Source organism: Salvia splendens, chromosome 3 (genome assembly GCF_004379255.2).
Source record: "Salvia splendens isolate huo1 chromosome 3, SspV2, whole genome shotgun sequence".
NCBI lineage: Eukaryota > Viridiplantae > Streptophyta > Magnoliopsida > Lamiales > Lamiaceae > Salvia > Salvia splendens.
The window spans coordinates 1,481,898-1,497,611 of NC_056034.1; the positions used below are offsets into that span (position 1 = coordinate 1,481,898).

The 15,714-nt window shown below is 37.0% G+C and overlaps 3 protein-coding genes across 3 annotated transcripts; 2 read left to right on the forward strand and 1 right to left on the reverse strand.

Moving 5' to 3' along the window:
• Positions 1-168: 168 nt before the first annotated feature.
• Positions 169-2,880, forward strand: LOC121795378 (putative late blight resistance protein homolog R1B-16). The gene has a single exon (XM_042193900.1). The coding sequence runs from the start codon at positions 169-171 to the stop codon at positions 2,878-2,880; it is 2,712 nt and encodes a 903-aa protein (XP_042049834.1).
• Positions 2,881-6,087: 3,207 nt separating this feature from the next.
• LOC121795382 (putative late blight resistance protein homolog R1B-16) lies at positions 6,088-8,790 on the forward strand. Its single transcript, XM_042193904.1, has one exon. It carries the CDS (start codon positions 6,088-6,090, stop codon positions 8,788-8,790), a length of 2,703 nt encoding a protein of 900 aa, XP_042049838.1.
• A 945-nt stretch (positions 8,791-9,735) lies between these two features.
• Positions 9,736-11,301, reverse strand: LOC121797294 (inorganic pyrophosphatase 1-like). Its single transcript, XM_042196050.1, has 4 exons — positions 11,066-11,301; positions 10,836-10,957; positions 10,546-10,747; positions 9,736-10,274 (listed from the first exon to the last, which is right to left on the reverse strand). Exons 1-4 carry the CDS (start codon positions 11,201-11,203, stop codon positions 9,936-9,938), a joined length of 801 nt encoding a protein of 266 aa, XP_042051984.1. The 5' UTR covers positions 11,204-11,301; the 3' UTR covers positions 9,736-9,935.
• Positions 11,302-15,714: the final 4,413 nt, after the last annotated feature.

Consider the following 15,714-nt stretch of genomic DNA (forward strand, 5'->3'; position numbering starts at 1 on the left):
GGATTGCAGTTGAGAGATTGAATTGTCTGTGGTCAACATTCTTATCTTCATACTCATTCATAACCACATAATTAAAGTGTAGTTACTCATTGTGTCAGAAGAAGATAAGTAAAGATCTATCGAATTCTCAGCCAACATTCTTAGAGAAAACTCTGTTTTAGTTAGATCATGGCAGCTTATGCAGCCTTGGTTTCTCTAATGCATCTCATAGATGACATCCAAAACCATCACTCCCCACCCATCTCTCTCCACGAACAACAAATTCAGTCTCTCACTGAACATGTTATCTTCCTGCAAGAATTTCTCCAAACTTACAAGTCCCCTGTTTCCGACACCGACGAAGCAGATCCACTGGAGATGCGTATTGCAAAAGCTGCTTATGCGGCAGAGGATGTTATCGAATCTCATATCGTCCAAAAGATTCAGCTCAGTAGATCCGAAGCAACCATAATCAGAAGCTCCTTCAATGGGTTTTCAGGAGATGTCCCTGCAAACCACCTTGATCATGATAGACGAATCGAATTCTATCGAGAGGTGGAAAACGTGATAGAAGAAATGGATCAGATCAAGAAAGTGGCGATGGAGACCAACACGGAGAAGGTGGTGATGCTCCGTGATCAACCGCGTAGATTCATCCCTTCTTCCAGTGGGAAGAAGAGTAGTGGCATGTTCTCTGATCATGTCTTGCATGGAATCATGGACAAGCTCATGTCATATGAACCCGGTCGCCTAGTCATCCCCATAACAGGTATGGGTGGGATAGGTAAGACCGCTCTTGCTCAAACTGTTTATTCACACAAAAATATCATTGAGCGTTTTGATATTTGTGCTTGGGCTACTATTTCTGAACAATACAACACGAGAGAAATTTTGTGTGAACTTGTTTCTCAAGCCACTAACAAAGACAAGAAACAACTAAGTGAAAAGAGTGCAGCCGAATTAGGATTAGAGCTCCACAAGTATTTGTTTTGTAGAAGGTTTCTAATTGTACTGGATGATATGTGGGATATTGAATCTTGGTACGAGATTCAGCGTTCCTTTCCTAACAATGAGAATCACAGTCGAATAATGGTGACGACTAGGCAATCACAACTGACTGCTCAGTTAAACAATCATTATAGCCATTCAATGGCGTTTCTTGATGAGGCTAGTAGTTGGAACCTATTATCCAAAATTGTGTTTGAAGAGGAACCCTTTCCTCTTGAATTGGAGAAAGTTGGAAAGGAAATTGCAAACAATTGTGGAGGACTTCCTCTATCAATTGTTGTAGTGGGAGGTCTTTTAAAAAATATGGAACACACCCAAAAAATTTGGGAGTCAATAAGAAACAACTTAACTTCAGTAGTAAATTTAGACAATAATAAGCATTGCTTGAGATTGTTGAAAATGAGCTATAATCACTTACCAGTCTACTTGAAGCCTTGTTTCTTATACATGGGTGTGTTTGAGGAAGATGATGCAATTAGAGTCTCAACGCTTGTCAAGCTATGGATTTGTGAAGGATTTCTTAAACCTGTAGATGGCCAAAGTTTGAAAACAATAGGGAAAGTGTTAATAAAGGACTTAGTGGATAGAAATCTCATCCTAGTGGATGAGTTGGGGTGTACTGGAAACATAAAACGAGTCAAAGTTCATGATTTGGTAAGAGACCTATGCGTGAACCAGGGCAAGGAGGAAGAGTTCTATCACGTGGTAGGGGAATCTAGTCTTCAAGGCATAAAGAGCCATCGCCGCATTGTCATACGCAAGAACACTTCAGAGGAGAAAGTGCTTGATCACTTGCAATCTATTTCCCATGCTCGTTCCATTATTTGCGATTATGAGAAAGTTCCACAGGGCCGGAATTTTAGGTTGTTGAGGACAATACATGCATACGGATATCATCATAAATTTGACGAGTTCTACGTGAATTCTCGCGTGTCTGGGTATGTTAACTTGCGTCACCTTGCTGTTGAGGTTGCTAAGATGTCCTCAATTTTTTCTTCTTTCGGCCACCTTTGGAATTTGCAGACTTTGATCGTTAATTGTGAGAGTGAGTCTTCCGCGCCTCCTGAGATTTGGAAAATGCCTCAACTGAGGCATATTGCTTTTAGCGAGTCAAGTAGATTCATGATTCTCCCAGATCCATCAAGTGATGATGTTGTCATGGAGAATCTAGTGGTAGTTAAGGGAGTAGTCAATTTCAAGTGTGATAAAGAGGTTGTTAAGAGAATACCCAACATCAATAAACTGCATATAATCTGTACAGAGCAAGATGATGATTATTGCATTGGAAATATTGAATGTTTGGGTAAATTAGAGTACCTCAAAATCCGTCTTTGGTATTCCTGCGTGGCTGGCTTTTATAAGCTCATGTTTCCCCAAAACCTCAAGAGTTTGAAACTTGACGTAGATAGTTGCTTTGACTGGGAAATGATGTTGGAAAAGATCGGTTCATTGCCTCTACTCGAGAAGTTCAAGATACAGAGTGGATGTTTTGGAGCAGGCAAGTTGGAAATCTGTGAAGGCCAATTCCCTAGCCTCAAATACTTGGAATTGCTTTTTTGTCATAACCTAATACACTGGACTGCAGATGAAGACAGCTCCATCTTTCCACGCCTTGAGAAGCTTCATCTTTTGTGTTTAGATGAGTTGGAGAACATCCCATCTGAAATTGGATACATATCCACACTCAAAAGCATACAAATACAGTATTGTCATGAATCAGTGGTGAAATGTGCAAAAAATATTGTAGAGGAACAAATGGATTGTCAAGGGGGCGATCTTTCCTTTAATGTTTACGTTGAGGTTTTGGGTGGTTCTAATAAAGAAGAAGCAGTGTTAAAAGAGCTGCAGAGCTTGTCTGGTCCCAACTTTGAAGTTGCATGTAAATTCTATTGAGTTCGAGATTTCTTTTTTTTTTCTCGTTTTTTTTATATTATGTTACATTTTCTCATATTAATGGACCATGTTAATTTCGATCTGTAGGACTATCCAATACATATGAGCTTTTACTCACTACAATTTTCATATTCTGTAACCTTTTTTCGGTTGTTATCAAGTTCTATTTTAATTTAATTAAAATTTACCTTTGAGATAAAAATAACATCTTTAATTCTAAGTGTTGAATAAGACAAGATAGGAAACTGTATACTCCCTCCGTCCCCAAAGAGTATGAATAATGAGTTCGGCATGACCGCACGGGTTTTACTAAATAAGAGGAAAAATAGGTGGAAATAATGTTAGTGGAGAGTGGTATAAGTTGTTAATAAAATGATATGTATGGATAATATGTTGTTTGAGTTTTCTAAAATTAGAAAGTTCATATTTTTCAGTAATAGACGAAAAAAGAAATAGTTCATACTCTTTGGGAACGTGGGAAGTATCAGACTATGAGATGCGTCAAAGAGATTGCAGAGGAACAAATGTATTATACTACTTATTATGTTGCATTTTGTACAAATTCAGTGCAAACGAATCAGTTTACCATATGTTAAAATAACACACCTCCTAAATACGTAGATAACATAACCGTTAGGCAGGAGGTTGAAGTTCCATGGAGGGACAAGTAATTACTAGTAATAATTGTAACTTTATAATTATAAGATTATGAATATGATAATATCCAGACTTTATAGGTCAAAAAAATCAAATAATTAGTTTTACGCTAATGGAACAAATGTCATGATTTTGCATCTAAATCTATGTTGATTATAAATAGAAATATAAAAATAAAAATAAGCGACCACAGGGGAGTCGAACCCACGACCTTCTGATCCGAACAATTTAGCATTCGCGAACAATTTGAGTTGTGGGAAAATTGAAGGTTGTTCTATCCCATGAACATTTGATTTTGTATGAATATTTACTAAAATATTATATTTAACAATTTTGGCTGGTTTTCATATTACTACTTAAGAGCATCCACAATGGTTTTCGCTCAGCCATAGCCTAGCCATAGCCTAGCCACAAACTCCTCCTGCCACATCATCAGCACTAAAAATACTCCTGCCACATCATCAAAACAAGCAAATAGCCCAGCCATAGCCCAGCCACATCACTCAAAATTATATAAAACAAATAATGAACAATCACACAAAATACGGAATTAAATTTACGCCACAGATACAGGAAAATGCAACAATTTTATATAAATTTTAAAAAAATTACATTTTAAAAAATTACATAAATAAAAAAAACTAACTCCGAGTAGTCCTCCGCGCCCATAACTCTTCAATTAAATCCTTTTGGAGTCGAATATGAGCTTCCGTTTGGCGCATGTCGGCATGTGCTTGGAGGAGGCCGGCTTCATCGTGAGGTACCCCACTCGTGCGTTGGGGACGGCCACGCCGTGGCTTGGACCGGCTTCATTATCGTCGTTGGCCCAATCCGTCAGTTGTACACCTTCATCTTCGACAATCATGTTGTGCATGATAATACAGGCGTACATTATATCAGCAATGCAGTTGACATGTCACAAACGCGTTGGACCCCTAACCGCCGCCCATCGAGACTGGAGCACACCAAATGCGCGCTCCACGTCCTTGCGCGCCGACTTCTGTCGTGCCGCAAAGTAGGCCTTCTTCTCATCTGATGCGCATCGGATCGTCTTCACAAACACGGGCCACCTAGGGTATATCCCATCGGCCAAGTAGTAGCCATATCATGCCGGTTGCCGTTGGCGACAAAACTGATGGCCGGCCCGACGCCCTGGCACTGCTCGTTGAAAAGGGGCGACGAGTTGAGGACGTTGAGGTCGTTGTTCGACCCGGCTATCCCAAAATACGCATGCCAAATCCACAGCCGGTAATCAGCTACGGCCTCGAGGATCATCGTGGGATTCTTTCCCTTATAGCCGGTCGTGTAGAACCCCTTCCAGGAAGTGGGACAGTTCTTCCACTCCCAATGCATACAATCTATGCTGCCTAACATTCCCGGGAACCCATGCTTCTCCCCGTGCATCTGCATCAGATCCTGACAGTCTTGGGGGGTAGGGCTTCGAAGGTACTGATCACTAAATATTTCAATCACGCCCTGACAGAAATACTTCATACATTCTAGGGAAGTCGTCTCACCGATGTGGAGGTACTCGTCCCACTTGTCTGCCGCGCCTCCGTAGGCCAACTGCCGGATTGCCGCAGTGCACTTTTGAATAGGTGTGTGGCCGGGTTTGCCAGCCGCATCGTGCCTGAAGCGGAAATACATATATCGCTGCTCCAAGGCGTTAACAATACGCATAAACAGGGCTCTGCTCATCCTAAAACGTCGCCTGAAAAGGTTGGCGTTGAACCGCGGCTCCTCTGCGAAGTAGTCTTCGTATAGGCGCTGATGTGCGTGATCACGATCAATCGCTTGTCGGCGATGGACAACTGGCCGAGGTCGAGGTACCGCCGGCTGCAAGGCTCTTTGCATCCATTGGTCTATCCCGCGGTTGGTATATGCCTCAAACGCTTCGGCCATTCGACGTTCGTACTCCTCAGCGTCCCCCCCACTACCTCCACTACTACCACCTGCGTTACTCATTTATCGGTGTTGATCTTGTAAAGAAATTAAGATAGAGAGAGTACTCGTTAATACAAGTGGTGCGAATGAAAATGAAGTGCAAATCGCGTATATATAGTGTTTCGAAAATTAAAAAAAAAAACCGCTGGGCTATGCGCTGGGCGATCCAGGCGCTGCAATGGCGCCGAGCGGATCGCCCAGCGCATAGCCCAGCGGATTTTGACCGCCTAGCGCTAGGCGAAATTCATTTCCGAAAAACCGCTCGGCGGTTTTCGGCTCCTGCAATGGTTCGCCTAGCGACCGCCTAGTGCCGGCGCTCGGCTAGGCGGTGCGCTAGGCGCAATTGTGGATGCTCTGATTAAGCAAAGTGAAAATACGTTGTTGATAGATTAGATTGAGAGAGACAAAAACCTAAATTAATGTGGTCACGGATTGCAGTAGAGAGATTGAATTGTCTGTGGTCAACATTCCATCTCATCTTATCTTCATACTCATTCATAACCACTAAATTAAGGTGTTGTTAATCATTGTGTCAGAAGAAGATAAGCAAAGATCTATCGAATTCTCAGCCAACATTCTTAGAGAAAACTCTGTTTTAGTTAGATCATGGCAGCCTATGCAGCCTTGGTTTCTCTAATGCATCTCATAGATGATATCCAAAACCATCACTCCCCACCCATCTCTCTCTTCAAACTCCAAACTCAGTCTCTCATTCAGCATGTTCTCTTCCTGCAAGAATTTCTCCAAACTTACAAGTCCCCTGTTTCCGACACCGACGAAGCAGATCCACTGGAGATGCGTATTGCAAAAGCAGCTTATGCGGCAGAGGATGTTATCGAATCTCGTATCGTCCAAAAGATTCCGCTCAGTAGATCCAAAGCAACCATAATCAGAAGCTTCTTCAATTGGTTTTCAGGAGATGTCCCTGCAAACCACCTTGATCATGGTAGACGAATCGAATTCTATCGAGAGGTGAAAAACGTGATAAAAGAAATGGATCAGATCAAGAAAGTGGCGATGGAGACCAACACGGAGAAGGTGGTGATGCTCCGTGATCAACCGCGTAGATTCATCCCTTCTTCCAGTGGGAAGAAGAGTAGTGGCATGTTCTCTGATCATGTCTTGCATGGAATCATGCAAAAGCTCATGTCATATGAATCCGGTCTCCAAGTCATCCCCATAACAGGTATGGGTGGGATAGGTAAGACCGCTTTTGCTCAAACTGTTTATTCACAAAAGGCTATTATTGAGCATTTTGATATTTGTGCTTGGGCTACTATTTCCGAACAATACAACACGAGAGAAATTCTATGTGAGCTTGTTTCTCAAGCCATTAATAAAAACAGGGAACAACTTAGTGAAAGGAGTGAACAGGAATTGGGATTAGAGCTCTACCAGTATTTGTCTGGTAGAAGGTTTTTAATTGTAATGGATGATATGTGGAATTTTGAATCTTGGGACAAGATTCAGCGTTTCTTTCGTAACAATGAGAATCGCAGTCGAATAATGGTGACGACTAGGCTATCCCAATTGGGTTCTCAATTAAACAATCATTATAGCCATTCAATGGAGTTTCTTGATGAGCCCAGTAGTTGGAAACTACTATCCAAAACTGTGTTTGGAAAGGAACATTCTCCTCTTGAATTGGAAAAAGTTGGAAAAGAAATTGCATACAATTGCAGAGGACTTCCTCTATCAATTGTTGTAGTTGGAGGTATTCTGAAAAATATGGAACACACCCGAGAGAGTTGGAAATCAATAAGGAACAACTTAACTTCAGTAGTAAATTTAGACAATAATAAGCATTGCTTGAGATTGTTGAAAATGAGCTATAATCACTTACCAGTCTACTTGAAGCCTTGTTTCTTATACATGGGTGTGTTTGAGGAAGATGTTGTAATTAGAGTCTCAACGCTTGTCAAGCTATGGATTTGTGAAGGATTTCTTAAACCTGTAGATGGCCAAAGTTTGGAAACAATTGGGAAAGCGTTAATAAAGGAGTTAGTGGATAGAAATCTCATCCTAGTGGATAAGTTAGGGTCTACTGGAAACATAAAACGAGTCAAAGTTCATGATTTGGTAAGAGACCTATGCGTGAAGCAGGGCAAGCAGGAAGAGTTGTATCACGTGGTAGGGAAATCTAGTGTTCAAGGCATAAAGATCCATCGCCGCATTGTCATACGCAAGAACACTTCAAAGGAAAAAGTGCTTGATCACTTGCAATCTATGTCCCATGCTCGCTCAATTATTTGCGATCATGAGAAAGTTCCACGGGGCCAGAACTTTGGATTGTTGAGGACATTACATGCGTACAAATTTCGTCGTTACGATGACGTAAGCTACCTGAATTCTCGCGTGTCGGGGTATGTTAACTTGCGGAGCCTTGTTGTTGAAGGCGCTAAGATGTCCTCAATTTTTACTTCTTTCGGCCACCTTTGGAATTTGCAGACTTTGATTATTGATGGTACGATTGAGTCTATCGAGATTTGGAAAATGCCTCAACTGAGGCATATTGCTATTAACGTGTCAATGGGATACATGATTCTCCCAGATCCATCAAGTGATGATGTTGTCATGGAGAATCTAGAGGTACTTAAGGTAGTACTCAATTTCAAGTGTGATGAAGAGGTTGTTAAGAGAATACCCAACATCAATAAACTGCATATACTCTATACAGAGCAAGATGATGATTATTGCATTGGCAATATTGAATGTTTGGGTAAATTAGAGTCCCTCACAATCCGTCTTCGGTCTTCCAGCGTGGATGGCTTTGATAAGCTCATGTTTCCCCAAAACCTCAAGAGTTTGAATCTTGACCTAACTAGTTTCTTTGACTGGGAAATGATGTTGGAAAAGATCGGTTCATTGCCTCTACTCGAGAAGTTCAAGATGCAGGGTGGATGTTTTGGAGCAGGACAGTGGGAAATCTGTGATGGCCAATTCCCTAGCCTCAAATACTTGGGATTGAGTTTTTGTGATAGCCTAAGACACTGGGCTGCAGAAGAAGAGATCTCCATCTTTCCACGCCTTGAGAAGCTTCATCTTTCTCATTTACGTGGGTTGGAGAACATCCCATATAAAATTGGATACATATCCACACTCAAAAGCATACAAATAGAGAATTGTCATGAATCAGTGGTGATACGTGCAAAGGAGATTGTAGAGGAACAAATGGGTTTTCAAGGGGACGATCTTTCCTTTAATGTTTACGTTGAGCTTTGGCGTACTAATGAAGAAGAAGCAGTGTTAAAAGAGCTGCAGAGCTTGTCTGGTCCCAACTTTGAAGTTGCAGTGTCTAAATTCTTTTGAGTTCGAGATTTCTTTTTTTTTTCCTCATGTTTTTATATTATGTTGCATTTTCTCATATTAATGGACGCCATGTTTATTTCGATCTGTAGGTAGGACTATCCAATACATATTGAGCTTTGACACACTACATTTTGGATATTTTGTAACTTTTTTTCAGTTGTTATCAAGTTCTTCTGTTTAAATTTAATTAAAATTTACCTTTGAGATAAAAATAATGTCTTTAATTCAAGTGTTGAATAAGCTAACATAGAAACTATATACTCCTTCCGTTCCAAATGAGTATGAACAATGAGTTCGGCATGGCCGCACATGTTTTAATAAATAAGAGGAAAAGTATGAGACATATCAGAGAGAAATGATAGTGGAAATAATGTTAGTAGAAAATGGTATAAGTTGTTAATAAAATGATGTGTAGAGAATATGTTGTTTGAATTTTCTAAAATTAGAAAGTTCATATTTTTCAGTAATGGACGAAAAAAGAAATAGTTCATGCTCTTTGGGGAATGGGGAAGTATCGGACCGTGAGACACGCTAATCGACTGTGCTATGCGGTCATTTTTGTTCTGAAACATCATATATTTTATATTAGTTTTAATAATGAATAAAATAATTTGATTTTTTTCCAGCCTTACCTAATTGAATATCATCCCAACTTATTTTATCAGTAGCACTCCAATTTTATGGCCTTTTAACTATAAAGCCAAATTTATCTGTATGAAACAGCCCATCCATCTTCAACAAGTAGTATAAATCATACCATCAACTTGTCAAAGTGGCACAACTCATAAGAGAAACTATTTGGACTCTTTCTAGAAAAGATAGTTGGGTGAGAATAACAACCACCATTATTAAAGCCATATGTTACTATGTTTTTCATTTATCCTTTTCACATAAACATGTTAGTGCAATGTCACCTTATATACGTTACCAACTCTAAATAAAAACTTCACATCAACTTTAAGTATCATATATACTAATTAGAGTCATATTTTGAGGAGCAAAGGAACATTGCTCCTTTTCTTCACAAACACACCAAAAGTTACACTTCACAAACAATAGCAAAAAACGAAAAAAGTAAATAAAGGCTAAAAATTTCCATTATCTTCTTGTTTTCTTCAGCCAAGTTAATAATACTACTTCCTATCCTACTGGTGGACTTTCACCGGTTGCAAGGCTATAGGCACTGTCTCAATCTTGAATGAATCAACTTCCAACAAATCTTGAATCTTAATCTTTTCAATGAGCTTGATCACGATCTTCTCCATGTCCTCTCCGTCGATCCATTCGTGGATTTCAGCCCTCAGAAGCGTGCGATTTTCGCATATCAAGCCCCATACGGGGAAGTCCTTCCTCGGCATCATAAAATCGGCCTCCCTTAGCTTCAAACTCGGGCAAAAGTCGCCAATTCCGTCACCGAGATATATGATCCTTTGCTTCCACTCTTTCTTGGCTAAATCGGCTTGAATCCTACTTATGATCATGCCCTATTATCAACAAAAAAATATGCAAAAAGATTAGTTCAAAATTCAAATGTTGGAATTAATAATTTAAAATAGACTTTGCCAACTTATGTCACATTAATAAAGAAGTACTACTACATGAACTATATTTAATGTTAAGATTTTGTGGGCCATATCTATTAAAAATACAATTTAAGAGAATCTTTGGACAAAATCATCGAGACACAAAATCAAAAACCATGCTCGTTCAAGAATCAATTCAAACTTTTTTTAAAATACAAATAAATAATTATACCTTGCACATGTTGGGAGGGCAGAGGCTGCAGCCATGGGGAGATGTGTGAAAATCAACGAAGGGAGAGATTCTGAGCCTCCCTTCTTCATCAACATAGCCCGGGTTCGTGTTGATTTCCGAGAAATAATCCTTGATTCCAAGATGCTCAACAATCTTCTCGATGAAGAATAAATTCGCATCACTAACTATCCTCAAATCACATCTAAAAAAAGCAAAAAATTAGTAAGTACTTATTTTAAAATAATAATAATAAATAAATAGTTAAATAAAGTTTATGGCCAAGAAATTACCCTAAAGCATGTGCAGTTTTGATAGTAGGAACGATTCTTGGGTGTATGGGAATCCTTCTCAAAACTTCCTTGACATCTTCAATGGTTTTCCCTTGTGCATGAAGCTCTTTCATCATTCTATCCTGCAAATTTTTTAAAATAAAAAATATATTAATAAAATTTCCATAGAATGTGTGTGCATGAAAAAAAAATACAAAAATATAATAAAAAGATATCGGTGAAATTCGGACCATCATAGTGTTCCACGGCATGGTGGGGAGGAGCTCGTTGAACAAGTCGGTGGCGCCGAGCTCGTCGACGACCCAATTATCGCTGTCGACGTCGATGATGGTCTTGTCGAAGTCCAACACGATCGTAATTCCGGCCATTTGTGAGGATGTGAAATCAAATATGACTTGAAATATTTGATGTGTTTTTTTTGTGGTGAGAAATTGAGGTTTTTTGTGATGGGTTTATATAGGTGGAATTGATGGGTCTTTTGTACACGAATTTGAGTCAGATTAGGAGTGGGAAAAGGTGAATTAAATAATATGCCAATGGAATATTACTCAATTGAGGCTGCGTTTTATTAAAGCAAAACAACAATTTCGAAAAATCAAATTGTATTTCTATTGATGTCGGTGAATCTGAGCCGTTGGATTGAGGAGATAAGGTTACGGCCACATTTAATTAGGTAACAATTAATTTATGGTAATTAAAATACGCGGAGAAAAGGGAATATTCGAGTGGAATTGAACTGTCCAAATTCCACGTGTGAAACGCACTTTCTCTATCTTTCCATAACATTGGGCGAATATTCCATTGGGAGTTTCTTACATGATTCTCATTCGGTGCCTTTGGTTTTACTTTTTTACCCCTCATTTTTTTTTGTGAAACTTCAACTTGTGTTCATTTGTGATTTTGTTGATGTTATTTTATTATTTATTTGTATTCTACTGTGGAAAATAAATAGGAAGACATTAGTTTAAACTTGTATTCATTGTTTTTTTTATTGATGTTATTTCGTTAGTGTTAAGAACAATAATCACTTTCACAAGAGCCTTATTCGAGGCACACTATCATTTTAAATCATCAAAACAACCATTTTTAGTTGTAACAAAGGCAACTTTAACAGAACAAATTTTAATTGTAAAAATACTAATAACTTTTAAGTATTTTGTAGTGTTTTAGATATGATTTTTTGTATTATGCATATTTATTTTATTTATTGGTGTATAAATCCTCGTTCTATTTTATAGTAGCTACTATATTTTTGTGTATTTTGTATTTATTCTTTTGTGGTTGAAAGTGTCCCTGGCCACCGATGTCCGATGTGTATTTCAAGATTTCATTTGTGTGTGGTCAAGATAAGTTAGTACTAAATATTAGTTTGAAGTAATTTTTTATACTATATATTACGATTTATATTAGGAAAAGTAAGACGTGATATTTGAAATTGGACTTTTACGTGTTCATCGTAGTGATACTAGAATAGAATGTACATAAATAATTTGTATAGTTTAAATGAAATGACGAAGCACTTACTCGACAAAACATTTTTTATTTTCAAATTATATCGCAGAAAAGATAATGCAAAAAAGTGTGTAGATAAAGTGGGGATGGCTCAAGCCCTATTAATTTTTCCCCTCTTTATGGTATATATTTAAATTATACTCCCTCAGTCCAAAAAAGGACATTTCGGACGACACGAAAATTAATGCATAATTGATAAAGTAAGAAAGATGAGGAAAAAAATAGCTAAGATAGTGTTAGTAGATAGTGAGACACATATTATTATCAGTGTTTAATGATAAGCTCTAGTGATATAAGTTGTAAATAAATTGATGTATATGTGTAATGAGTTTGAGAGAACTTTCTATAAATTGAGAGATATTTTTATGTGACGGACGAAAAAAGGAAAGTGTCCATATTTTTATGGAACGGGAAGGAGTATATTTTAATTTATTAAAGTATTAATTTAATTAGTAAATATAGTACTAATATATTATAATTCTAAATTGTACACAAACAAAGGATGACACCCACAAAGATAAAGAAAATTATACATAAAACTGAATTATTTTTTTGATTTCGGACATTCTCGTTAATTCCATATAATAATAGATTGTTATTGTAAGCGATTTACGTACTCCATATCACATGTAGAGCCGGATAGTATGTATCTGAAATTCAATAAAGAAAATTATATGAATTATATGATAAACACGAACAGTATGCTAGAATAAAAATCAGTATATACTCATCCAAACAGGCTAATAATTAAAAGGAACTATGTCTGTGTATTATCGAACAAATACTCGAATATATTTTGATATCAAGTATATTAGGTATCGAAAGACGAATAATTCTCTAATTAAACCCACTATCTCAGCATATTTGTAGCACATGAATCTTATTATAACCACTTTTTCTAGAGCATTATGCACTTTATAATTTAAAAAATAAAAAAAATCTTATATATTATGTAACGATAAAATAATTTAATTTTAAATTAGAATAATGTGTTACTATAAAATAATACCTGATGAACAGATATTCTCCATGGGAATAATTATTACGACATACCAAAGTTACTTTAATAAATTTTAATAAAAATAAGTTAGTAATTAATTTTATTTGATGTTCCAATATCTTTAGATTATTATTTTTTTTATTTGTTTTACAGAAAAATGATGGTTTCTCTCCATTAAAATATAGAAATAATCACAAAATATTATGCCTTTTTAAATAAATAAATTTATCTACTGAAACTCGAATAAATAAATTGTGACAGAATCGCACTTTCTTTCAAACATATGCATTTTGAGCACGTGGATTAATTATAGCAACAATCTACAGCAATCTAGATGTCGTTTTATTGCTAGGCCTAGGAGTATTTCATATTGTTTGATTTATCGAAGTGAATATAATTTCTACTCCCATTACACATGAATAAAGAGCCACACTTATTGAGGTGAATAATAAAAATTACAGCCTACCGACGACAGAAGTTGAAATATTTTTATATATAGTACTATAGGAATAATTATTAATTACTAGGGTATCGTGTCTAATCTCATTCATGGTTCATGTGCATTTCAGACAACTTTCAATTATTGGATTCACGTGAATTAAATTGACATGTTTCATTTGTACAAATTGACATGTACAATTATTGGAAGCGTTCGCCCCGAGGCGGACGCATTTTTTTTGGGGCGGAAGGCCCATCGGCGAGAAGGCGGGACGCGCCAGGCGTGCTTCGTCGCGCGCAGAGGTCGGACACTTTATTTTATATATAATTATTTTCGAAAATTTTATTATAAATACCACTCCTCCATACACATCTTCACACACACTTCACACTCGATCCATTTATCCACTCTCAAAATTTTCACTCTATAAAAATGCACGGTGGAAACGACGAATCACCCGGCTCTGATGAATCGGAATATGACGACTATCCTCCTTCCCAGGCGTGGGGATCGAGTCAAACTCTCCCTATCCAGAGGAATTTGGGTCGCTCAGCATTTGGAGATTACAGACCCAGCATGGACGCTCTTAACCAACCGCGACCGGAGACCCCTTTCCAATCCAGCCAATCTCCTTTCACCAATGCAGATAGATTCGCACTAGAGCAGATGATGGGTTGTTTGAGTCCGGGATTACCGGATACTCCGCCAACCCGTGTGGACACTTTTTTTTGTGGCTAATAAAGTGTCCACTATTGCTGCAGACACTTTTTTTTGTGGGCGTTGACAAATAAGAAGTGGTTGTGGACAAAAAAAGTGGCGGAGCTATTGGAAGTGTCCACCTTATAGTTGATGCTCTAAGTGATAGTACAATAATACAATCTCACAAAAGTCCTAACTATACTTATTAGTTATTAGTAGTATATATTAAAACCTTAAGCCGTTTTTATATCTATTGATGCTTAAATTTGAGAATTCATGTGACACACTGATCACATGTACTACATACTTTCTACCAAAAAAGGAAAAAAAAATTGAATACTAGACTAATTGTCAATATTTCATGAACTTTCAAGAAATCATCATAAAAACGAAAGAACTTTCAAGAAATCATGAACGACTTGGCTTTATAATCACCAAAGGCTTAAAATTAGAACTCATATTTAAAACAAAAAATGATAGTACAATTTAGGCAGATGTGGATGGATACAAGTTACAACATCATAGTTTGAATCTCACAAAGACGAAATTTAATTCTATTTAATTTTATTTTTCTATGTACAATTAATTATACTATAATTAAATTTCTTTTTTTCCCTGCTATTGCCGATATATATTACTCCACAAACAAAAATCTTGCATCCAATCCACGTATATGCGTAATAATGTGACAACAACAATTCAATATAATAATGATATAGATTAGAGATCATATATTTGCCGGGATAATTATAGTAATAAATTTATAGGAAATGATATATGGTTTTTTTTTTTTTTATTTGAAAGAAGTATCATTCTAGCGGTGGACACTGAAATCCTATTCAGCCTTGTGATTTTTAAAAAGTTGATGATTCAATTACACGTATTTACTCTATAAGCACTATTGTTTAATTAAAGTGCATTTGATGGCCAACAATTTTTTTGAAGTGATGTAAGTAAATACAAAACCTGCCAATTTCTACACACATTGGACAAGTGCAAGATATATTGCTTCACTTTATTATAAGATAAGTTTAAAATATTAAGCAATTCAAATTTATATCAACATAGTAGTTCTCTTTTTAGAGACGATCTCTACTACTTTTATCATGTTTTATAGCCACTAACGAGCTAGAGTCATATTATTATCATTTAATAATATAGTTTCGACATTACATCTTATTATTTCAACATTGCAATTTATATCTTCTTATGGAAGAAAATTATATTTT

What these genes read in the sequence shown, in the direction of transcription:
- LOC121795378 (XM_042193900.1), top strand. Translation starts at nt 169, where the DNA reads ATGGCAGCTTATGCAGCCTTGGTTTCTCTAATGCATCTCATAGATGAC.
- LOC121795382 (XM_042193904.1), top strand. Translation starts at nt 6,088, where the DNA reads ATGGCAGCCTATGCAGCCTTGGTTTCTCTAATGCATCTCATAGATGAT.
- LOC121797294 (XM_042196050.1), bottom strand. Translation starts at nt 11,203, where the DNA reads ATGGCCGGAATTACGATCGTGTTGGACTTCGACAAGACCATCATCGAC. An exon ending in TGCCGTGGAACACTATGATG is followed by an intron (nt 10,958 to 11,065) that starts GTCCGAATTTCA and finishes AAAAATTTGCAG; the next exon opens with GATAGAATGATGAAAGAGCT. An exon ending in AAAACTGCACATGCTTTAGG is followed by an intron (nt 10,748 to 10,835) that starts GTAATTTCTTGG and finishes TGCTTTTTTTAG; the next exon opens with ATGTGATTTGAGGATAGTTA.